The sequence below is a fragment of the Bacillus rossius genome, chromosome 1, assembly GCF_032445375.1.
Source record: "Bacillus rossius redtenbacheri isolate Brsri chromosome 1, Brsri_v3, whole genome shotgun sequence".
NCBI lineage: Eukaryota > Metazoa > Arthropoda > Insecta > Phasmatodea > Bacillidae > Bacillus > Bacillus rossius.
This window is the reverse complement of record NC_086330.1, coordinates 277,569,626-277,595,794: the sequence shown is the minus strand read 5'-3', so window position 1 is coordinate 277,595,794 and position 26,169 is coordinate 277,569,626. Positions and strand designations below refer to the sequence as shown.

The 26,169-nt window shown below is 38.4% G+C and overlaps 2 protein-coding genes across 2 annotated transcripts in view; both read right to left on the bottom strand.

Moving 5' to 3' along the window:
* The window catches only part of LOC134527621 (ABC transporter G family member 20-like), a 138,759-nt gene extending 121,719 nt beyond the window's left edge, over positions 1–17,040 (bottom strand). The window contains exon 1 of the mRNA XM_063360467.1: positions 16,907–17,040. The gene's annotated coding sequence lies outside the window, so the exon portion shown is untranslated. The remainder of the gene's footprint in view (positions 1–16,906) is intronic.
* Positions 1–23,913, bottom strand: part of LOC134527501 (uncharacterized) — a 28,884-nt gene extending 4,971 nt beyond the window's left edge. The window contains exon 1 of the mRNA XM_063360226.1: positions 23,783–23,913. Within this exon, the coding sequence (XP_063216296.1) occupies positions 23,783–23,913 (131 nt within the window). The remainder of the gene's footprint in view (positions 1–23,782) is intronic.
* Positions 23,914–26,169: the final 2,256 nt, after the last annotated feature.

Sequence of the window (26,169 nt, the reverse complement as noted above, 5' to 3'; positions counted from 1 at the left end):
TGCCTTCATGTGCGTTTTCATATTATCTTTTCTGGCAAACTGCTTATGACATTTCTCACAAACAAACATTTTACGATATAGGTTCTTGGCACATTCGCTCCTCTCGTGTCGTCGAGCATTGCTGCTGTTTGAGAAAATCTTGTCACAGTAACAACACCGATGTTCGTTAGTTGTTGTCGATTCGGCATCCATTGAAGCCTCCATCGAGGGCGAAACGAAGTTCGTCGAGTTTTCCTGCACAGCCAGCACTACCGGCATTAAAGTCTCTTCTGCTGGTGGTATCGCGTCTGATGAAGTCTCCTCCAGTGTTGTCGCCGTGGTTGTCAACGGAATCTGCTCCTTCTCCGTCGTAGATGTCGTCAAGGTTCCCGTAGTCGACGGTACAACCTCCATCGAGTTCGACGTTAAAGACGGTAAAGACGCCATCGAGGTCTCAAGAACAGATAATTGACACGACTTATGCACCAGAAGAAACAAACTAGACGATCCTTACACCGCCGACGTCAGTAACAAACTGAGCGATCTACTGTCTAGGACTCGCTTATATACATGCACCGTATGGAATAATACGCTAGTCAAATCAAGAACCATGTACAATAATACTAGAGTCAAATCTACAAAATTAAAAAAGAGGATCATTTGATCGAAAAAAAATTCGATCTCTCCAATATACGCCAGGCTCCAAGAGCTACAATTCACGTCATCAGATCCATCTACATTTTGCTCCTATGCTTCAATTGACCATTAGCTGCAAGTTCTCCAACAGCTCCATCAGCTCCAACACGTAATGTACGCGCAATACATGCAATTTACGTACAATAAATGTAATGATTACACAGTACACACAGGAAACGGAACGTACACACAGTACACACAGGAAACGGAAACGTACACACAGTACACACAGGAAACTGAACGTACACACAGTACACACAGGAAACAGAACGTACACACAGTACACACAGGAAACGGAATGTACACACAGTACACACAGGAAACGGAACGTACACGCAATTTACGCAAAGTACACGCAATGTACGCAATGTACGCAATGTACACAATATATATGCAATGTACACACAATGACTACGCTTCGTTCGCGCAGGACAAGCATTTAATGAAAACGAAGCACGTTTGGACGGAAATTCTATAAAACGAAAGCTCATTTAACGAAAAGGAGGCACATTCTCTCGTTCATTGAACTTGGTAGGATACGATCGTCAATGATAAGTTAGGATATAATCTCTCCAACAGTCTATGAATCCAACAGTTTATATTTCCATTAGCCATCGACTCCAACAGTCATTGACTCCAACAGTCATTGGCTCCAACAGTCATTGCCTCCAACAGTCATTGGCTCCAACGGCCTTTTGGTTCATCAGCTCCAATGATATTTGGTTAGAATGCTACGACTCTAAGAGACTATGAGACTACAATTCTACGAGTGTACAAGACTCCTCCAACTACCTTCAAGTGTACAAAGCTCCAACTACTTCAGCAGCATTATGTTATAAGATTACATGACTGCTTGTTTACATAGCTACAAGTCAACGAGGTTACTTGGCTACGTAGCTACAAGTATACGAGGCTCCAAACCATCATGACTACGCGACTACGAGCCATGAGGTAACGAGACTACGTGACTACGGGTATTCAAGCTTACGAGACTGCGAGGCTACAGAGATACGAAGCTTCTAGAACATACGTTTACGAGACTGCGAGAATACAGGACTACAAGTGTACACGAGTACTTGACTACTTCTTAGCTTCATCAGCTCCAAATGGCTCCAACAGGTCCAACAGCCTCCAAATGGCTCCAACAGCTCCAACAGCCTCCAAATGCTTAACACAGCTCCAAATGGCTCCAAATGCTCCAAACGACCTCCAAATGCTTGACAGCTCCAAATGTCTCCAAATGCTTAACACAGCTCCAAATGGCTCCAAATGCTCCAAACGGCCTCCAAATGCTTGACAGCTCCAACAGCCTCCAAATGCTTAACACAGCTTCAAATGGCTCCAAATGCTCCAAACGGCCTCCAAATGCTTGACAGCTCCAAAAGGCTCCAAATGCTTCAAAAGGCTCCAATTATCGCATCTGTCTTCGTCGGCATTTTCTCTTTTGCTCACACTGCTCCAACAGCATTATGTTATATGATTCCATGGATACTTTGTTACGTAGCTACAGGTCTACGAGGTTCCAATGCATCATGTTTACGAAGCTTCCAGAACACAGGGTTACGAGACTGCGAGGCTACAGGACTACGAAGCTTCCAGGACACGAGGCTACATGGCTACGAGACTACATGACTCTAACTGATTACAATAGCACCACTCAGTGGTGAGAGTTAGGTTATCTAATGCAAAGCAAATTGATGCAAGTAGTTCTGGCTGTCATCAACAGATGTAGCCACGTGTTGCTTGCAGGTGAATATTAATTAGTTATTTTATGTGGGATGCGGGATGCTCACTAACGATCGCAAAAGAAGGAAGGCTTCGCTAGACACCAAGGAGAAGGAAGTTCGTCCATCCTGTTAGTGCTTCTTAGATTTCTCAGAGATTATTTGACTGAATAATGATATATTTTTTTTAAATTTCCACCTGATAAAAATTTACAAGTGCTGATTTATTGGCAGAATTTCAATAATTAAATGCAACCTTGAATAAAAAATGACATGACTCATTAAGTAAAAAATTCTTCATGCAGAGATCAATTCCTCATCAGTAACCAGAAGCACTCGGAGAAAACCATCAGATGTCTAGTCAGGAATAATCAGGAGGACACGGAGAAAACCATCATAAAATTAGCAAGAATAATCAGCAGCACACGGAGAAAACCAACAAAATATTGACAAGAATAATCAGGAGCACACGGAGAAAACCACCAAAATATTGACAAGAATAATCAGGAGCACACGGAGAAAACCACCGCAAGTTTTCTTTGATATCATAAAATTTCAGGAAAAAATAGTAATAAAAAATTAAAAAAAATAAAATAAAAAAAATACATAAAATTCTGGCTTCTACTAGAACTCTATCTTTGTTCAACAATGAGAAGTTCACAAGCTAGCAGAATCTGATTATGTATTTATTTTATTTTATTTTTTTTAATTTTTTATTACTATTTTTTCCTGAAATTTTATGATATCAAAGAAAACTTGCGGCGGTTTTCTCCGTGTGCTCCTGATTATTCTTGTCAATATTTTGGTGGTTTTCTCCGTGTGCTCCTGATTATTCTTGTCAATATTTTGTTGGTTTTCTCCGTGTGCTGCTGATTATTCTTGCTAATTTTATGATGGTTTTCTCCGTGTCCTCCTGATTATTCCTGACTAGACATCTGATGGTTTTCTCCGAGTGCTTCTGGTTACTGATGAGGAATTGATCTCTGCATGAAGAATTTTTTACTTAATGAGTCATGTCATTTTTTATTCAAGGTTGCATTTAATTATTGAAATTCTGCCAATAAATCAGCACTTGTAAATTTTTATCAGGTGGAAATTTAAAAAAAATATATCATTATTCAGTCAAATAATCTCTGAGAAATCTAAGAAGCACTAACAGGATGGACGAACTTCCTTCTCCTTGGTGTCTAGCGAAGCCTTCCTTCTTTTGCGATCGTTAGTGAGCATCCCGCATCCCACATAAAATAACTAATTAATATTCACCTGCAAGCAACACGTGGCTACATCTGTTGATGACAGCCAGAACTACTTGCATCAATTTGCTTTGCATTAGATAACCTAACTCTCACCACTGAGTGGTGCTATTGTAATCAGTTAGAGTCATGTAGTCTCGTAGCCATGTAGCCTCGTGTCCTGGAAGCTTCGTAGTCCTGTAGCCTCGCAGTCTCGTAACCCTGTGTTCTGGAAGCTTCGTAAACATGATGCATTGGAACCTCGTAGACCTGTAGCTACGTAACAAAGTATCCATGGAATCATATAACATAATGCTGTTGGAGCAGTGTGAGCAAAAGAGAAAATGCCGACGAAGACAGATGCGATAATTGGAGCCTTTTGAAGCATTTGGAGCCTTTTGGAGCTGTCAAGCATTTGGAGGCCGTTTGGAGCATTTGGAGCCATTTGGAGCTGTGTTAAGCATTTGGAGGCTGTTGGAGCTGTCAAGCATTTGGAGGCCGTTTGGAGCATTTGGAGCCATTTGGAGCTGTGTTAAGCATTTGGAGGCTGTTGGAGCTGTTGGAGCCATTTGGAGGCCGTTTGGAGCATTTGGAGCCATTTGGAGCTGTGTTAAGCATTTGGAGACATTTGGAGCTGTCAAGCATTTGGAGGTCGTTTGGAGCATTTGGAGCCATTTGGAGCTGTGTTAAGCATTTGGAGGCTGTTGGAGCTGTTGGAGCCATTTGGAGGCTGTTGGACCTGTTGGAGCCATTTGGAGCTGATGAAGCTAAGAAGTAGTCAAGTACTCGTGTACACTTGTAGTCCTGTATTCTCGCAGTATCGTAAACGTATGTTCTAGAAGCTTCGTATCTCTGTAGCCTCGCAGTCTCGTAAGCTTGAATACCCGTAGTCACGTAGTCTCGTTACCTCATGGCTCGTAGTCGCGTAGTCATGATGGTTTGGAGCCTCGTATACTTGTAGCTACGTAGCCAAGTAACCTCGTTGACTTGTAGCTATGTAAACAAGCAGTCATGTAATCTTATAACATAATGCTGCTGAAGTAGTTGGAGCTTTGTACACTTGAAGGTAGTTGGAGGAGTCTTGTACACTCGTAGAATTGTAGTCTCATAGTCTCTTAGAGTCGTAGCATTCTAACCAAATATCATTGGAGCTGATGAACCAAAAGGCCGTTGGAGCCAATGACTGTTGGAGGCAATGACTGTTGGAGCCAATGACTGTTGGAGTCAATGACTGTTGGAGTCGATGGCTAATGGAAATATAAACTGTTGGATTCATAGACTGTTGGAGAGATTATATCCTAACTTATCATTGACGATCGTATCCTACCAAGTTCAATGAACGAGAGAATGTGCCTCCTTTTCGTTAAATGAGCTTTCGTTTTATAGAATTTCCGTCCAAACGTGCTTCGTTTTCATTAAATGCTTGTCCTGCGCGAACGAAGCGTAGTCATTGTGTGTACATTGCATATATATTGTGTACATTGCGTACATTGCGTACATTGCGTGTACTTTGCGTAAATTGCGTGTACGTTCCGTTTCCTGTGTGTACTGTGTGTACATTCCGTTTCCTGTGTGTACTGTGTGTACGTTCTGTTTCCTGTGTGTACTGTGTGTACGTTCAGTTTCCTGTGTGTACTGTGTGTACGTTTCCGTTTCCTGTGTGTACTGTGTGTACGTTCCGTTTCCTGTGTGTACTGTGTAATCATTACATTTATTGTACGTAAATTGCATGTATTGCGCGTACATTACGTGTTGGAGCTGATGGAGCTGTTGGAGAACTTGCAGCTAATGGTCAATTGAAGCATAGGAGCAAAATGTAGATGGATCTGATGACGTGAATTGTAGCTCTTGGAGCCTGGCGTATATTGGAGAGATCGAATTTTTTTTCGATCAAATGATCCTCTTTTTTAATTTTGTAGATTTGACTCTAGTATTATTGTACATGGTTCTTGATTTGACTAGCGTATTATTCCATACGGTGCATGTATATAAGCGAGTCCTAGACAGTAGATCGCTCAGTTTGTTACTGACGTCGGCGGTGTAAGGATCGTCTAGTTTGTTTCTTCTGGTGCATAAGTCGTGTCAATTATCTGTTCTTGAGACCTCGATGGCGTCTTTACCGTCTTTAACGTCGAACTCGATGGAGGTTGTACCGTCGACTACGGGAACCTTGACGACATCTACGACGGAGAAGGAGCAGATTCCGTTGACAACCACGGCGACAACACTGGAGGAGACTTCATCAGACGCGATACCACCAGCAGAAGAGACTTTAATGCCGGTAGTGCTGGCTGTGCAGGAAAACTCGACGAACTTCGTTTCGCCCTCGATGGAGGCTTCAATGGATGCCGAATCGACAACAACTAACGAACATCGGTGTTGTTACTGTGACAAGATTTTCTCAAACAGCAGCAATGCTCGACGACACGAGAGGAGCGAATGTGCCAAGAACCTATATCGTAAAATGTTTGTTTGTGAGAAATGTCATAAGCAGTTTGCCAGAAAAGATAATATGAAAACGCACATGAAGGCATGCAAAGGTCCTGCTGTGCGGCAGAAAGTAAAGGTTTCGTCGCAACAACGATGCATCGATGTGCATAAGAGGATGCCTGGAAATGGTACTACTGTTGCAACGTCTGTATCTGGATCGGGTCTGAAAGGATCGTCTTCATCACCACGGTATCCTTGCAGCTACTGTGATACGTCGTTCGCATTTTCCCATGATGCACGAAGACATGAGCGGAGCAAATGCACGAAGAATCCATCTCGCATGAAGTTTCGATGTGATGAGTGTCATGAATGGTTTACTAGAACTGATAATTTGCGTCGACATGCGAAAAACTGTAAAGGTGAAGTCCGTGTGCCTACTGCTGAACTACCTGCAGAAATTTCGACTCCTCGGTTTAGGTTGAAGGCTCGTGAGCGTACAAGCAAGAAAACCGATGTGCAGCAACCGATTGGTATGACGTCTGAACAGGAAAATAAACCTAAGACTGTGTTCGGCGCATTACAAGTGAACGATAATGGTTTCTACTTGGCGCAGTCTGCATTTCGTGGAACATTGAAGGACTACTATTATTTAAATACGTTAGGTGAGTCGAAAGACATTTGTAATTTTCTTGACGATATCAGACAGAAGATAATCAATCAGCTTACTGATGATGTAGCAACAAACGGACCTTTGAAATATAACTTGTGGTTGGACTGTATATATGGAAAGCCATATCCGTTCGATGACAAAGTGAAGAAGTGTGCATTCAAGACATCGGCTGCAGTAATTTACAGTTCTAACGATGTGAAGCAAACTGTTAAAAACGGTATCCAGAAACTCTGTCAAGAAGAGGTGGACTATGTCTGTAAAGGTTCTGGCTGGACTCTGTCTAGTATAAACCGATTGGAGCTAAGAATTAGTCATTTCACACCGCTGCGGAACTAAATGATTATAATATTGCTGGCTTTCGCAAATGATCCTGTAGTAGAATAGACATTATGTAATAAATATTATGTTTGTAAAAGAACTTGTGGTGTTTAATTCCTCGAACCTGTTACTATTATGTTAAATTGATGTTATATTTAATTTTTTTGCATCGTCCTAGATCGTACCAAGGACCTTAGTCGACCTAATCGATCAGTATATAGATTACAAATTTATTTAATGCATTTTGGAATTTTTCCCGAATTTCTAGCTAAATAATTATGGATTTTCAAGATGGCAGCCAAATGACAAGATGTCGGGTGTCACAGCAATAATAAATGATTACTACACTCTAGCGGATAAGAATTAAACTAACATGGCGTCAGCGCACTCTCGCCGACGATACACTGATGATGGCTTCCAGCAGACGAGGACAAGATGGCGGACATGACATCATACTACCTGACGATATATTTATGCTTTGAAAAAAAAAGTGGAGGGAGTCAGTATGCCTGCGTCCACCGTAGGGGAAGGATCGGTCGCCATTTTTAATTTTTCTTTGCCCTCACCGGGTTCGAACCGAGGACTCCAAACTCCGTGTCGTTAATGTATGATTTTTAAAAAAATTTTATTAAAATTTTATTATTTAAATTTTTTTATAATTTTAAAAAAAATTTTCGTTAAAATCGGATAATGAATAAAAAAGTTAAAGATGGCGGCCGTAACGGAAATTGCAACGGTGACGTCATAATTCAAAATGGCGGATAACACAATGCCGGAATGTTCGAGAAAACGAAATGATGTCATCCAAGATGGTGGATCCAAGATGGCCGTCGGGGTCAAGGTCAAAGTTCAAGGTCACATCCTGATAGAGGCTTAACTGAGGCTTGAGTTAAGGATGCTTAAGCCTCTATCAGGACATTTCTAGCCGTTGGGATTTTTGAGGAATAAAACGGGAAATTTTCCCTCGAAATGGGAATTTTTCCCTCGAAAACGGGAAATTTTTTCTTAAAACGGGAATTTTTGAGTCATTTTGAGTCATTTTTGAGGAATTTTGAGGAATTTTTGCCGCCGTGACGTCACAAATCCAAGATGTCGGACACCGGCACCGGCACCACAGCCAGAAGCCAGATCTCGGAACCCCATTCATATACTACTCATATCTTTGCACAACATTAAACATAGAGAAATAAATAAACCCTAAAGATAATTACACTTGAAAGACATATAAATAAACACTGAAAAATAGTTAAACTAAAGTTTCAGTGTTCTGAGATAATTAGTATTATCACAACGGTTAAAATATAATTCAAATAAACCCTAAAATTAAAATTAATTGCTTTTCGAAGAGAACACCTTTAATAAACCTTGATCGATTTTAAAATTTCACGTTAACACCTGAAGATTTGCACACAGATAGCTAATAATTACTCCAACGTAAAGTTGACTCACTCTTGCAAAATGTAACATATGTAAATTTAAATCAAAATTATAGATTAATCTTAAAACATCACTCGAAATTATTAATACCATGCGCTTATCAACTGTTATGCGTAGAAATGTTATCTTTGATTCGATCGTTATTCGATATCTTGTAAAATATTTAAGACACGAACGTAGGCAAAGCATATCAACTATCAACGCCCAACTAGTTTCGAAATCTTTTCGTGGAATATAACGTGACCTAATATCGTGTAACGTTGTTGTGTTCTGTGCGCCTGTCTCAGCGAAGTGGCCTTCACGGAGGTGGGCTTGTGGTGTCTCGCGGAATCAACACCCGCGGGCGCGGCTCTCTGCTTCCGCCAGCCGCCGTCAAGAGCAGAGGCGGGCTGGTAGCTGCACGAGGACAGCGACAACGCGAGGTCGAAACAGGCACCAAACAAAACAAAACTTCGGTAGTTTAGAGGTGACCGTTTCACCGCTGGGTCGAATGATAGATATGCAGTATGTCAATTAAAGAACGTACCACTTGTAAAATTTAACTGTAAGCGTAACAGAGTGTTGGTTCAAGATCACAAACAAAAAGTAACTGAAACAGTTTCGGATAAGCGCATGCGCGAACACTGCTTTGTTTGTTTTCTCGCTTGCAGTGCGGATGAATGGCTCTTTCCCCAATTAGTAGAGCGTCAAACTGTAAACTCTATTTGGCAACAGGACGGAGCCCCTCCCCATTGTAATCTCTTTGTGCGAGAGTGGTTGAACATCGGAGTGCCTGACCGTCGGATTGGTCGTAATGGTCAAGACGACATAGCACTTTTTCGCTGGCCTCCACGTTCACCTGACATAACGCCATGCGAAAAAAATTTTCCTTTGGGGCTTTATAAAAAACTGTGTCTACGTTCCGCCACTGCCTAATGATATGCCAGATTTGAGACACAGAATTGAAAAATATATTGCTTTCATTACTCCGGACGTTTTAACCAAAGTTTGGATGAGTGCCGTATAAATAAATGTACACATATTGAACATTTGTAAGAAAAACTAGATTGGTTTTCCTTCAATTCGATGTATGATATGTAGTAAATATTTGTAAAAAAAAATCGGTTATTGAATTCATTTCAAATTGGGACATTCATTTTATATTTATCCTGTATTTCATGTCAATCTTGTTTTATATAAACTCTTGTACATTATATCATTTAATTCTTTATGTTGGCCTCAGTAATAACTGTAGTGTCAGTCTTATATATTTATACAAAATTAACATTAACTGGCTTGTATGGTTTAACACAAACGCTTTGTCTGGAACGTTAGTAATAATTAACCCAAAATAAATTATGAATACTTCTTAGGGACAGGAAACTGAATTCCCCAAATCAGTGGTGAGACGATTGTTGAAGGCGGTCGTATAAACTCGCAGCTGAGAAGAAAAATAATAATTCTGTTTGAACAGTAAACTGGACTCTGACCGGCAGAGTTCACTGGTTTGCAGAGATGTGATCGAAATTATCCTGAATATTGTACCTATTTGCCGGAAAATTACGCGGATTCATTTCGTGATATGCTAACATTCAAGAGCTTATACCTATTGTTGTGCTGTATCTGCTATTGGCCCCATCTGGAGGACTCTGGGCAGTGGAGAAGATAACAACCAAAAAACTATCGCATCACAGACAACCCAGTTGAGACGTCTCAAAGTCAGCAGCTCATTATCATGATACATTTGCCTAAATACTGAGAGGAATTTTTAGTTTAGTTTGGGGGGTTGTTGAACCCAATATTTATCTTGTTTTTTTTATTTAGTAATCTTGGTGACTAACAATATACAGGTGGAATTTATTGCCAAGATTTAAGTCCTAAAAAAAGTTTTTCAACAAAGCCAATTAAAAGTTCGTAGTTATATATTCAGTATATAGTGTTTTTGAAACCTTTAAGGCCATAATGAAATTTTAAAATTCTTTTTTCGTCTGGATTCCATAAAAATACGTTTTCATTAATCTAAATGAATGACTCGGTTTAATACGTTTTAAATTATAATTTGTTTCAGTTTTTAGTAAAAATCTAAAGTAAAGGACTAAGGACACGATTGTTCTGGCATTTATAAGTCATCTTTTTTAAAAACAACCTTTATATTTTTACTATTGTTTACGGCAACTATTTTCCTTATAATTGAAAGTTAAAGGTATACTTTTTCAATTTATTTCGTAAACAATAGCGAAACTATACCATCTTAGAGATATATTTCTCAACATGGAAGTTTGCAATATTACAGGTAAAAAGATGAACTTTTTCACGCATAAAGGGAACTGACAATCACTGAAAACCATTTGTCGCCTATTTTTCATGAAGTATATGTATCGCTTTCCTGATTTCTTGTTTCATGTTTATTAAACAATATACACTTGATAAAAGTATTTTTACGTTTCTTCTTAACCAGTTCCTTTCAAGCCATTAAACAAACTCCTAGCCTTAAAATTTATTCATGTGCAAGTGGTTTAACTGACCATTTTCTAACAAGCCACTCCATGGTGATGTCAAACGTCCCCCTGTGCGAGAAGGAAATACACGTAGAATGACGTCACAGTCTGTTACAATTCCAGGAACTAGAACGGCAGCGGTTGTAAGAAAACTTGACGCACACCTTTCTTTTCCTTACTCGTCGTTTTTCCTTCCCCGATTCATAAACTACTAGGAACAGGTTTTCGTCTTCGGCCTTATTGCTGTGATTTGTTTACCTGAAAAAACTCGACCAATCATGAAGCACGCACGATGCTACAGTGTTTTATCACATAGTTAGTCTCGAGATATTTTCGCGAAAAATACATGTCCATTTTAAATACATACAAAAATATTATATTATTAATGAGTGTATATTTACATATAGGTATTGCAAATTTTCTCTTCAAAAATGTATACAATTCTTGATTAAATAGAACTAAAACTCAATCAGATGAACTTCATCTCAAGTGAAGTTCATCTGAATGTTACCTACATAGTTTATTGTTATTTTCAAATGTCTAAACCATTTTGTTTGTTTTTTTCAAGTAAAATATATAACATGTGACATGTCATTTTTCTTCGTTGAAACTATACAGAAGAACCTAATGAGTCAGAATTAGGCTGAAAAATTTCCACTGAATATTATATAGAGGAAAAAAAAATCTTCGAACATAAATACCACTTACAGGAGCTGAACAACTGGTTTATTCAAACAGTAGAGATTTACAAAAAAATTAATATTAGAGGATGCAAACAAAATAAGGTTCGTTTGTTTTCAATATTAAAGTTGTACTTTGTTACATTGATTGTAAAAGTCTTGAAGTATCAAACAATAAGTAGCAGTAAAAGAGAAATCCAAACAATTATGTCATATTAATATATACGGTAAATAGCTTCTAAAATTGCATGGTAAATTTACCATACAAATGCTATACCTCTATAAAATTTGTTTGCAAACACATCAAAGGCCCATGGAAAATTTTCCTTTCAATTTTATAGTTTTATATCTTCTATTTCAGGTTAAAGAACGTAACCAAAAAATTGGTTGTCTGTAAAGTCGGTTTACGGACGATAGTTTAACGTGACCACGTCATAACAAAACATTGATGAAATGATTGCATACTTTTATGAATAAAATTTAATCATTTTTATTGAATTATCACTATTTTGTATGGATACAAAGAATGAGTAAAATTAAATCTAGAATTTAATTGATAAATTTACTTTTATTTGCACTCATTAATTAAAGTATGTTTATTACTTTAACGAAGAGATTATTTTAACTATAACTTTTATACATGTTTGCTATTTAACTTTTTCCAATCTGTTTATTCTGTTAAGGATAGGACGATGATAGGAAAAGTAGGAAACGAATGGGAGTGTTTCAAGTTTAATGTGCCTCGAAAAAGTCAAATCGATAGTTGTTACAATCGAGTCGAAGAGAGATAGATGCGGCGCAAGCGTACAATGTGCGTAACGGGACACAGCGTGACGGGACAATGTGCGTAACGGGACACTTTTTCGTGCGTGCAGACGGCGTTCATCGATTTATTAGACGTTGTCACGTCAAAAATTCTTTCAATACAGCCTATAGGCGTAGGTATTTATTTTGAAGTACCTATTTCTACTTGAAATGTTTAAAACTTTTATAAGCATCTGGAAAATTTTAAGAACTCAATGTATATAATATCGAATATGTTCTCTAAGATTCCAAAATGATCAATTAAAAATTTCTCATACTCCATTAAACAAGAAAGTTTCGAAAGTTTTTACTCAATACATCCAGCATTTAAAAGCTTAGAAAGGATTTTATATTATTTCTTCTATGGTAGTTATAAATTTTTTGACCATCAAACACTATATTTACTCCAATTTCACTAAGACATATTCGTATAAAAGTTCTAACGAATTTGGTAGTAGTAAGGAAATGTTGAACTTTCTTTCAGCCCCAGTTTTACGATTATAGTTCGGCTTCTCAAAAATGGTTTCGGCCAAATGTTTTTGATAATGTTTAATATTTTTAAATAAACTTTAAAAGATTTTATAGTTTACTTACAAAAAACGTTATGATTCTTTTTGTCTTTCGATCCTTGTTATTTACACCCTTTGTAGTATTAGTTGGTTACATAAATATTAACTTCAGACAAACAATTTAAAGTATTTATTTGATAGCGTGCCTTCTAAGGGAGTTTTGAATTTTTTTGTTTTCAAGACTTTTTTTCTACACATTGCAGTAATGTTTTCATACGAAAGTTGTAATTAATATCCTAAAGTTTTACTGTTCGTTTTCGTGTTCGAAAATGTGCCTACTAAATGTGTTATGAAATTTCTTTGTTTCCAACTATTTTTTTCCACCCTTTGCGGCTATAGTTGGTTGTATCAAAAATGTATTCAGACACAAATGTTGGTATCAATCCTATAAATAATAATACGCTCAATCGGATTAGATATTTGTAATTTTATGGAAGATATTGCAATTTTATTTCCATTTTTTAACAAACATTCCTCATTTCTACCCCTTAGATCTAATTTTGTTGGGAATCAAAGAAATCGACCGAGATTTGCCATTATTAAATTTTCTGTTTTAGTTTGGAAGCAATTTATGCGAAATTATGACAGTTATGGTGTCCACAATAATGTGACGTATATAATTTTTTTTTATTTTGCAATGATTTGGGGTCCATGGACCAGAAAACAAAAAAAAAACTATGAAACAATTTTCCGAAAGTCTTTTGAAGAAAGAATACAGTTAGTAGTATTTCTTCGAAATATACTTTAAAATATTGATATGGTAATAATATGAGCGTAGAGCAAATACGTAGAGGGAGTGCTTTCACATAACAATTTTTTGTACTATAATGAATGAGTCCTTTGGAAACCAGTAGCTAAAATACAGTTTGTACTGCTACAAGGAAAAAATATTAAGTCTCTGCAACTTATTGCTATAACTATTTTAACACATTTGGGAAACGTTTTTCGAGATAATATTGGGTATTTTTTTTACGCTAATGGAGCATAATTTTATGTTTTAATTGATATTTAATTCAAGAATAATTTTTGTATACCATGGAATAGTTAATCGAATTTTCAACAACTGGACGTTTACTTTTTACTAAGCTAATATATATGTGCATTTAATACTGGAAAGTTATTTAGGGAACGGTTTACAAATAACATTAACTAATTTATATCTGACTAGAATCCGAACCCAGTATTATTCGTGAACTTTTTTTTTTTGTGTAGCGAAACAGTGGCTTTCATGTAATGTACAAATTTACATATATATTTCTGTGATCTTACATGTTTTTTATTCAGTTCCATATACAAAAATAATTAAGTATGGGCTGCTGTTCACCGTGCAATCATACACATTAATGTGTAAGCAAAACTTAGTGATTTTATTTATTACCTATGTTTGATAACATGAATTCCGAGATAAATTACTTTGTTGTTTGAAAGTAACTTTTTTTGTTATTTAATTGTAAAATAAGATGAATCATTCAATTTTAAAGCTTTGAAAGTTAAGGTAGTTTTTTTTCGTTGCTATGCACACAAAAAGAATAAATTTCCGTATTCCGGCTTGATTTTTTTTCTTTGCACGTACGTGATACTGGTTTGTCAGGCGAACGCGACACGCGTGTGTAGGCAGATGTTGGCACCGAATGCTCGGTGCGCGGTGCAGCCTCGCCCGCAGTGTAACTCCGTATTCTCGCCTCGGATGCGGGATTTATAACCTCGACATTCTACATCGCCACGGCTGCGTCCGCCCTTACAAGCGTTTTTGTTAGCCCTGCCGGCGCAGACGTTTAGTTTTGGGACTCGGTGCACATTTTTTTTTATTTCAAAATGAAATGATCAAGAAAAATGTAAGATTTTGGTAAATTATGTACATTTTCATGAAAACAATTCAATCAATGGTGTTCGCATTAAAATTGGGTTCAAATTACTACCGGATATTTTATGGTTTTTCTTGCCCCAGTAGCTCCAATAGTTAAAATTTATTTGTAAAACCATTCCGTGAATAGCTGTCCAGTATTAACTGGGAGTGATAGTAAGCATTATAAAAAAGGAAGCCCCATTTATGAACATTCATTATCTTTTCTGTGGTTTAAAAAATATATTTCTTGAATTTATTATCACTTAAAATATAAAATTATGCGCCAATTTTCGTAAAAAATACTAAGTATTACTCGAAAAACCTATTTAATATGTTCAAAAAATAACCATAGCCAACTAAAAAGTTACAGTATATTTCTTTGTACTATTACAAATATTTATTAGCTACTGGTTTATAAAGGTTTCTTTTGAAAATACAGAAGTTTTTTGTGTGAGATCCAGTGGTCAGAGTTCGCTACTTTGGGGCAGTCCGTGAGCCGATGCGATTAAGGGTGTCCATTCAAATTTCTGATAAAATTTATCTGAATTTTCCCCATCATTTCCTGACTAAAAATTTCTATATTTCTTCACTTTTTCAGGTTAAGAAGTAAACCCTCTGAATTTCTCTGGCTTTTTCCATATGTATCCCTGATTTTTCCATCGCTTTTCCCTTACTTTATCTGACATTTCTCTAACTTTCTAGAATGTGGACACTGCTTTTTTCTTCTCGGAGAATTTCGATTTTCCTACGCACATTCATGTTAGAAATTTAACTGTATTTCATAGCGAAAACCTAAAGAACGGGCGAAGAAAGATGAATAAACAAACACGCAGACAACGAGCATAAATAAGCCGATGTCAAATGTTAAATATTGAGCCAGTACAAATGATTCCGTTGAAAATGAATGTGTCTGAGAAATATCACAGAAGAACACGGAGGGCTGACAACGACGAGATAATTGCAACAAAATCAATAAATACAGAAAAAACCACAACCTTAGACAACACACCGACAACACATCAAATCAAATGCAAAACCAGCGACAAAATTAAACATATGTTCTAACAACACAACGACGACATCACAAGCAAATGCCGTATGTCCCAAATAATTATTTAAATCCATCTTCTGCACTGCAATAATCAAATAACCTTTTGCCAATGCTTCAAACTGACTATACCACGCTTCATCGTAATTAACCCCGATATTAAGGGGACTTTTAGCATTTATTTATAAATTATAAAAATGCAGTTTTACTTTGCAGTCTACGTGTTACCATCGCCAGTCTATAGCCGTAGCTAGGGGCTTTAAAAATTCTCGGTTTCAAAGACCTCTAAGGTAGACTCCACATTCTATGCACGTTTGGGTAAGAGTCCCCTGCTGATTGGTCGCTCACTTGAGATATTTCTAGTCTGTGTTGCCTGCGATTCGATACTTTTTATCGATGAGAGTTTCTCATTGCCTCAGAGTCCTTCACAAAACCCGCGAATCAATCATAGAAGCTGATCGAAGGTAAAACTCTTTGAAATCCAGCCTACCACCAAATAAATCCGCACAGGGAAAAAATATATTTCTTTACTTTTACAAAAAGATTTCTCTGGAAACCAGTTGCCAAGAAATAGTTTAGAATACTTCAATAGAGATATTGCAGCTGTGTACACATGGCTATAATTATTTTTGCATATATGAAGTACTACGTGTTTCGAGATAATACTGAATATTTCTTAAGAAAATATAATTTTATATATTAGTTGATGTTTGATTCAAGCATCAATTTTTTAACCATAAAAAATATAATAAAATTTTCAACTATTTAATATTTTTTATATGTGCGCAGTAATACTGAAAAAACATTCGGGAGGTACCGTGACTGAACAAAGTATAAATGCCTGTGTAAGAATCCCAACCCAGTATAACTGCAAAAACTATTTCAAAGTTTTCATGTTAATGTACAACTTTACAAACATCTGTACTTTTACTGACTATTCATGTTCCGTTCACAAAAAAAGAAAAATAATATTACAGTGCATAGCGCTCCACTCACCTGAAGACGAGAGCGTGCGGAATGCCTGGACAGACGGGCGGGTGGACTGGCTGTCCGCTGACCCGGTGTCCGGGAAGGTCCAGTGTATCGCCCGGACTCTATGCGCGCTCGACTGCGGCGCGCGAGGGCGCAGCGCCAAACAACAACAAACCGCAAAGGCTCGCGGGAGGCAGGGACTCCCCTCCACACCATCCTTCGGATTCCTTTCACTGACCCACAATCAGTCCCCGAACCTACCCGATGTTCGTCTCTCGCGGTTGCAATGAAAAAAATGAAATAAAATTTTTCTGATCATCCGTACACGTATACTATTTTAGGGTATTAAAAATGACCTACACTAACACATAACAATATATATATATATATTTTTTTTCTTTTTAAGTTGTAATCATCTTTACAAGTAGAAACCTACCCTTACAAGAAAAAAAATTATAATTTAATTATTATATTAAATATTAATAATATACAAAATTTTAAGTAAAGAACTCCTGGACCTGCAGTAAAATTAATTAAAAAATATTTTTTTCTACCTGGAAAAGTTTTTAAGTAATTTTATGAAACTTTCATTTAAGGTACGATCACCTGACCACGCAGTGGTGGTCCTATGTGATAAGTTATTGGAGCTATTTCCCCCCTCCTCCCTCATATACACCAAAGATCTTTAAAAAATATCCGCAGGGATAAAATATAATCCACAAATGACCCTTGGAGTCAGTTAAATTTAATCAATTTAGTTAAATTTCATTTTTGTGACCATTTTGATTTAGATGGTTTGTAAACTTTTTTTTTTTGTTTTTATCTGTGGTCTCATAAGCCTATTTTTATAAATTAGTAATCAAAAATTCAGATGAAAACGTACTTTGTATTAAGATTTTTCAAGACATCAGAAATGCCTTAAATAGCTTTTCAAAGGCCGTTTAATGTGGCGCAACGATTAGCTGAAGAGGAGGAATAAACGTCTTCACGTAGTTAGCATGTAATCACGCAGACATGACCAACCCCTGACTGCAACTGTTATATATATTATATATTCCAACTGTGCACCCAGCTTCAATCGGGAGGGGGTCTGACTCCGGCTCAGTGAGCGGCGGGCAGGGGCGCCACCACCTGCGACGCGAATAACAATCGGGTCGTCACGTACGGGCGACCTCCCTGCAGCGAGGTCGCGCAGGCGAGGCCGAGGCCTTGGGCCAGGTTGCTCGCGAGTCTCCGCCAGGGATCGGGTTGTGAAAACCTCCAAGAGCGAACAAGAAAAAAAAATGAACGGCTCGGTGAATGCAGACAATGCACTTGAGCTGCGTTCAGAATAAGGGAAAAAAACACGTGGCAGGCCAAGAGCACGATTGTGAACACAGCTTTTGCGAAATCGGTTCGCAATTGAAATCTTACTGTCTTCTTCAGCCGATGATATTTTGCATGTGTCCGACATCTGTAGGTAGTGTTAGTAAATAACTATATTAACTAACATCTGGCTGGGAATTTGAGAACACAGTATTTCATTTCATTTCACGTGGGTTATGTGAAATATTAATGTTACCATTCTAACTAATAAACATCTTATTTTATTATTTTATTTACTGTACTAGAATTGCTAGTGACCTTTTATAAGAAAAAGCAATTATAAATTTTTTAAAGCAGGAAGTAAAAACACCTGAGCATTGTAATATCCCGAAAATTCGATAATTATAAACAGTTCTCTAGTCCCGCCAAAAATTGCTTCCTAATCTACTCTCGTTGGCTGTTGCGCCATGCCTACGTAACAGAAGTAAAATACATTCATTTCCCTCCCATGCACACGACCGCCCTATATGCTATTGTGAATCAGTATGTTCATAAACATGGTAGTAAAATCTTGTACACACGAACTACTATTACTGTTAATCTTTTTTTTTTTTTTTTTCAATTTTGCACCCAGCTTCATACGGAGGAAAGTAACAGCCATGAATCTTCGATCTACTTGCATGAAACTAGGGTGGAAACCTTGAACCTGGAATACCATCGAATATATAGTATTTAAGAGATTGGATGATCGAAAAAAAATATTCGAAAAAAATATATTGGAGGAGTTATAGTAAATTTAAAAAATTTAATACTGAAAACTTAGATTTTAAATAGACATAATTTTTTCATACCTATTACCATTTACCGGAATATAATAATTTTAACACATATATATAAATGAACTTGCTGTATGTATTTGTTCAAGAATATTTTTTTTTTGTAAAACAAACATTTAAAGGGTTGTATGTTTAATAACTTTGAGTAACATAATTTTTGCATATTATTTTACTCCTGAAAGCCTAATTAGGATGTTTTGGGGTAGATTAAAGGTAATCTATGTTAATAAAATTTTAAATTATGAAGTAGAGAATATTATTGTGATGTGATTCATTTCTTTATAAAAAAATCCGCTAAAAAAATAATATAATCGTGATTATTTCTGTCAATATTTTGTTGGTTTTTTTTACGTGTTATCCAGATTAATTCTGTGACTATTTTGATGGTTTTCTACGTGTGTTACTTATATTTCTGTCAATATTTAAATATTTTATCCATATGTGCCTGATTATTCATGTTAATATTTTGTTGGATTTCTTCGTGTACTCCTGGTTATTTTTGGCGAGACTTCTGAATATATTTTCTGAGAGTTCTGGTTATTCATGAGAAAAATATCCTTGCATGCATTTCGTTTTTCGAGATGAGACATGTAATTTTATTCCGAGTTTCGTAAACTTGCTGAGTTCCTGTTATTAAGTCATCCGTTAAATATTTAAATCAGGTGGAATTATAAACAAAAATATTAGTTACTCAGTCGAACACTATGCCTTCAAAAAGGTGGTGAACACAATCATGCAAGACGAACTTCCTTCTCCTTTATCTATAGAAAAGCCCTACTTCTCTTGCGATCGTGAGTGAGCATTCCTCATCCCACATGAAAAATAAAAAATATATACCTCAATACAACGCTTGGCTACATCTGTCAGCAGGAATAGAAATGACTCGCAAAAAGTTTCTTGAATGAGATAAATTAACTCTCGCTGACGGAATATTTAAATGATACATATAAGAGCGGTAATTTTGGCGAAATTTTTTCGAAAGTGAGTATGTTTGTCCGTGGTTGATTATTTTCTGTTAGAATTACGGAAGACGATTTTGATGTCATATCAAGAACAGTCAGCGTGGTTCCAAAGGCAGTAGTGTGTGTCATCGTCGGTATATTATGTTTCGGTACTGTGGAATTTCGTTCACTAAAACCAACAACGCTAGACGTCATGAGAAAGACGATTGTGCAAAGATTTCTTTGCGAAAAATGTTACGTTGCGACAATTGTGGCTTTCAGTTTGGACGAAGTAATATATAAAGAAAACAAATCAAACCTGTGAAGGCACATTTTCATCTTCTGAGAACAAGTCAGTTGTTGGATCCAATGTGTTTGGAGTTGACATAAATCATCTTACTTGAGCATCTGCATCGCCTGCATTGAAATATACTTAATGAATTTCCAGCATCTAAGAAACGGAAACAATATATCTTACTACAGGAATAAAATGATGACAAGTTTCCTAAGATGAGTCATGAAGGATTTGATATTCCTTCAGAATTCTCTGATGGATTTTCGTTTACTCGAAGGATTAAATAATATTACTGGAAACCATGAAAGCAACAACGGGTTTTCATAAAAGGAGAGAAATTCAAAATAATTGGAAGCTCCCAAGGCAGATAAATGTGATGATGCACTGATGGCAAAACGATTGAAACGCCGCATTAAACTAAATAATTCTGATCAAGCTTATGATAGTTACTTGGGGTGATAATGATGGTGAGGCTGTTGTTAAAAGGGAAAACTTCAAAGATCTTACAAATAATAAACATGCATGGAAGATGGAAGCAGCCTGACAAGAGATTCATTACAAGTCATGGGAAGATCCTAATATTTAGGTCGATCATCTGTGTCTGTTGGTGTCATCGGTTCGTGGAGGAAACTACTCGCATATTGGTTAAGTAGCCTCCATACTTAAATAATTGAGGGAAACTGACTGCATTCTATATACACTGGTTTTACTTGCATGTGCATAATATTGAATAATAAATCCAATAATTTGATTACAAAATTTATGGTTTTATTTCCTGCAATCAGATTTCTAAGACTGAGTTCTCGTAGCATCCTAGCTATCTACCAGTCGTATCCCACCAATCGTATTCTACCGTATCCCAACGATCATATCCTAAGGTATCCTGCAAGAGATCGTATCCCGCTGATGAGATAGTATCCTTGCGATAAGATCGTATCCCTGTGATGAGACTGTATCCTACCAAGTTTAAATTTTGCACAAATGCGTGCCTCTTCGTTAAAAGTGCTTCTTTTTTTTTAATGTGCTTTCTTTTGACGAATGTGCTTTCTTTTTAGATTGTGCTTCCGTTTTGACGATGAATGAGCACCAATAAGTCTGTAATTTGAACATGATTGGCTTCGTGGTAAAAAGATACTGGTCTATACGCCTAACATTGTACATGGCCTGGTTGGAAGTTATTCCAAGAATTGAAAAATTTGACTTTCATGGTAGGCCTAGCGACAACGTATTTATTTCGTTGGACAGTTATATTTTATAGAGTAGATTTTCACAGAGAGATTGAAAAATGAACCCCACAAAAGGTGATGGAAAACCGAATTTAAATTTATTTCAATTTTAGTTACTATTATCACTGACCATTAATCAAACCAAGGACAAAAATATATCGAGTCAAACTTACATTACTAGATGATTGTTTTTATGATTTCTAGAATTTTTCCGAATTTATAGGTTAATTATTATGAATTTCCAAGATGACAGCCAATATGTCATCATCGGCTTACTGTAAGCTGGTAAACTAGAAACCTAAATTTATTTTAGGATTTTTAGTCATATGTTATTGAATAACTATTTTTTAACTAAAATTATCTTTTTGCATCGATCAAGTATCGAACCAAGGACAGGAATAATTTGAATAAATTATTATTTTAACAAGTGTTTTTTTTATGAACTTTGGAGTTTTCCACAAATTTCTAGCTTAATAGTAGTATGTTTTGGTTCCTTCTGGGGCAGGCGCCAGGGGCTGGTGCCTGGTGCCAACCATCATCTTGGATTGTGACGTCACATCGGCCATTTTGGATGACCATTATCTTGACCTTTGACCTTAAAAATTTGCCTAATTTGCCTAAATTTGCCCAAAATTCCTCAAAATTCGCCAAAATTTCCATTTTTTTTGAAAACAAAAAATTCCACCAAAAAATCTAAAAAAATTTGAAAAATAAAAAAATCTATTTTCGAAGGAAAAATTCCCGTTCCGAAAAAAAATTTCCCGTTTTAAGTCCATAAAAGTACCAGCGGCTAGAAAAGTACATATGTAGGCTTAAGCATCCATGTCTACAGCCTCCAATAAGCCTCTGACGTCATCACAGATCACCGTTGCAATTTCTGTTACGGCTGCCATCTTGAAAATCTTTATTAAGATCCGATTTTAATGAAAACATTCTAAAATTAAAAAAATTTAATTTTGATTAAAAATATTTAAAAAAAATACTGTTGAAATTTCCATTACGGCCGCCACGTTGAAAATCCGTAATTTTTATGTTAGAAAATCGGGAAAAAATGAACTTCATAAAAAAATTAATCGATCGAATTGAATAATAACAATTTTAAAAAAGTTTTTAAAAAAATATTAAAAAATGTACACTGTGGCGGTACATCGCGAAGACATCTACCGCGCTACGCCAACCATGAGGCTATCAGCACCGGCTGTCCCGTCGGGGTTTGTACACCCCTGGGCCAGAATGCAGCACACTCTCCAGGAGTCCCGTTAGCCCGGATGCCAAGGGGATTATCACCCCTCCTCCGTGCGGGCTAGCAGGCTGGTGAGGAGGAAAGAAGGGACAGTTGCAGTCTGTCTCTTAGCACGAGTAGGCTGTTGTGCACTGTAGACTCATGTAAATTTGCTAGAGCACTCTACGGCGCAAATAAATAGTGTGCAACAGTAGACCTATCGTTTATTTTAGCATGACCTACCTGCCCCTCCCGAATAATCAGTAGCCTCGCGGCTACAGTGGTGACCCCGAAGTGATAGGGGCAAGGCTAGTATGCGTTCCGAAATAAGTGTCACGCGATATTCATGTTTTGCGTAATATAAGCGACCTGTCGCACCGCATGTTACGCGCGTAGCACGTCGCCCGCAAGGCACATCACTTATGCCGTACGTCATCCGCGTTGCATGTCAGCCGCAACGCACATCATCCGCGACGCAAGTCATCCGCGTTGCACATCATCCGCATCGCACATCACGCGCGCCGCAAGTCGTCCGCGCCGCGTGTCATCCGCGTCGCACATCACCCGCGCCGCTGGTCACCCGCACTGCCGCGGAAGTATAGGAAATGAACGAGTTCTGTGACACTTCCAGCACATACTTCGGACTTCCGAGACTCGTTGTGACACGCAAGTAGGAGTTATGTGGATGTTCGGCGACACAGTCCAGGCAGTTTCATCTTGCTCCAGCACATAATCGCAGCTCGTTTTTTTCGTCTCCATCGAGCGTGTTGCAGTACGCATTCCACCCTTCTGGGCTCCGGACCCGGAAATGTGGTTATTTCAAGTGGAAAACCAGTTTGCCCTAGCAGGTGTCAAATCCGACGAATCCAAGTTAAACTATGTGGCAGGTAATTTGGACTGTAAATATGCGACAGAAGTGCGCGATATACTTGTCCATCCTCCGACTGAGGACAAGTTTGGCCGACTCAAATCAGAACTTATAAAGAGGTTAAGTGCTTCACAGGAACGGAAGACGAAACAACTACTGGAACACGAGGAAGTCGGTGACCGAAGGCCTTCGCAGTTTCTACGGCACCTCCGCAGTTTGGCAGGAACAGTCGTTCTGAAGTCATTGTGGCTGGGTCGGATACCACCACCAATGCAAGCGATCTTGGCAACACAGACAAATTCTTCATTAGACTCATTAGCCGAGCTTGCAGACGCCATCGTGGATACAATTCCGAGACCACAGATGGCAGAAGCAGCCTCATTAGAATCCATGTTCGAGAAAATATCAATCCTCATGACTGCCAAAATAGGAGAGATGGCCACAACACTGCGACAGGAGATCGCAGCTGTAGCATCCCAGACTCATCTTGGCCAGCATAACAGTCGCCGCGACCGCTCCCCATCTACATCACGCCAGCAACGCTCCCGCAGCAGGAGTTTGCAGGGGATCTGCTGGTACCATAGTTGCTTTGGCGATGGGGTGCGAAAGTGTGTTCAGCCCTGCGAATACAGCCCCGGAAACATGCTGGGTACTCACTGATTGTGGCCAGTGATCCAACCCCGACTTCAAGCAGCCGCCTCTTCATCTCGGACAAGGGCGCAAAGGTACAGTTTTTGGTTGACATGGGTGCTGACATTTGTGTGTTTCCTTGCGCTAGACTGCCTGGAAGGCAGCCCAAGTCTAATTATGATTTGTTCGCAGCCAATGGCTCAAATATTTCGACTTATGGCTTCCTCACCCTAACTTTAAACTTAGGACTCAGGCGTGATTTTGTCTGGCGTTTTGTGGTGGCCGATGTTACCAAACCAATCATCGGTGCTGATTTCCTCCACCATTATGGCCTTTTGGCAGACATTCGGAATTAGAGCTTAGTAGACAGTACCACATCTCTTGCCTCTGTCTGCCACAGGGCTACAAGTGACATCAGTAGTGTCAGGACTCTGCCTCAATCATCTCACTACCTCGAACTCCTCCAAAAGTATGTATGTCTTACCTGCCCATCTGGTACACAGCATCTTGTCCAACATTCTGCAGTACACCATATCCGCACTACAGCTGGGCAGCCTGTGTTCAGCAAACCACGTCGTTTGGCACCGGACAAACTCACAATTGCAAAGAGGGAGTTTGCATCAATGCTCAAACTTGGCATTGCTCGCCTGTCTGACAGCTCCTGGTCTTCACCTCTGCATATGGTACCCAAAAAAGGGGAGGAATGGAGGCCATGTGTGGACTATCGGTTGCTCAATGCACGCACAATTCCAGATAGATATCCAATTCCCCACATACAAGACTTCTCTCACACTCTTTGCGGAAAAACAATCTTCTCAACTATTGACCTTGTGAAGGCCTACAGCCAAATCCCAGTTGCACCAGCTGATATTCCAAAAACTGACATTACAACTCCCTTTGGACTTTATGAATTCCCATTCATGTCTTTTGGCCTTCGTAATGCTGCTCAGACTTTTCAGAGGTTCATAGACGAAGTTCTCAGAGGACTTGAATTTTGTGTCTCATACCTCGATGATATCTTGGTAGCTTCCAACAATGAGGTAGAACATAGACAGCACCTCGAGGAACTCTTCCGACGCCTTGCTCAGTATGGGCTACTTATTAACCCATCCAAGTGCATATTTGGCAAACTACAAGTGACATTCTTAGGACATAATATCTCAGCAGACGGGACCACACCTGTTCCAGAGAAGGTAGATGCTATACTCCAATACAAAAAACCAGTTACGGCGAAGCAGCTACGCCAGTTTACAGGGATGCTAAACTTCTACCGGCGCTTCATTCCCAAGGCTGCCCAGTTGCAGGCTCCCCTTCATGAACTTCTAAAGGGCGATGTGAAAGGCAAAGCCCTGTTAACACGGACACCTGACAGCGACAGTGCCTTTGAGAAGTGCAAAACTAGCCTTGCTGAAGCCACTCTGCTCGCCCATCCAAGTTCGTCCACACCCTTAGCAATAATGGCAGATGCTTCAGATTTTGCAATGGGAGCAGTTCTCCAACAGTTTGTACAATGATCCCGGCAGCCATTAGCATTCTTCTCCAAGAAATTCAACCCTGCTCAGCAAAAATATGGTGCCTATGATCGGGAGCTACTAGCCATTTATTTAGGGATCCACCAATTTCGCCATATGGTCGAAGGCAGACATTTCTCTGTTTTTACCGACCACAAGCCTCTCAATTATGCCTTCCAGCAAAACCCTGACAAATGCTCACCTCGGAGATCCCATCTTGATTTTATTAGCCATTTCACCATAGACATTAGGCATATCACGGGGTTCCATAACATCGTTGCCGATGCCCTGTCTAGAGTGGATGCTATCGCTGCAACCCTCGATTACCAAGCCCTTGCGGCCTCACAGGCTGAGGATGAAGAACTACAAAGGTTTCTACAACTAGATTCTGGCCTGCAGCTGCAGAAGATATGCTTGCCAGATTCCCCAACAGAGATCTACTGCGATGTCTCC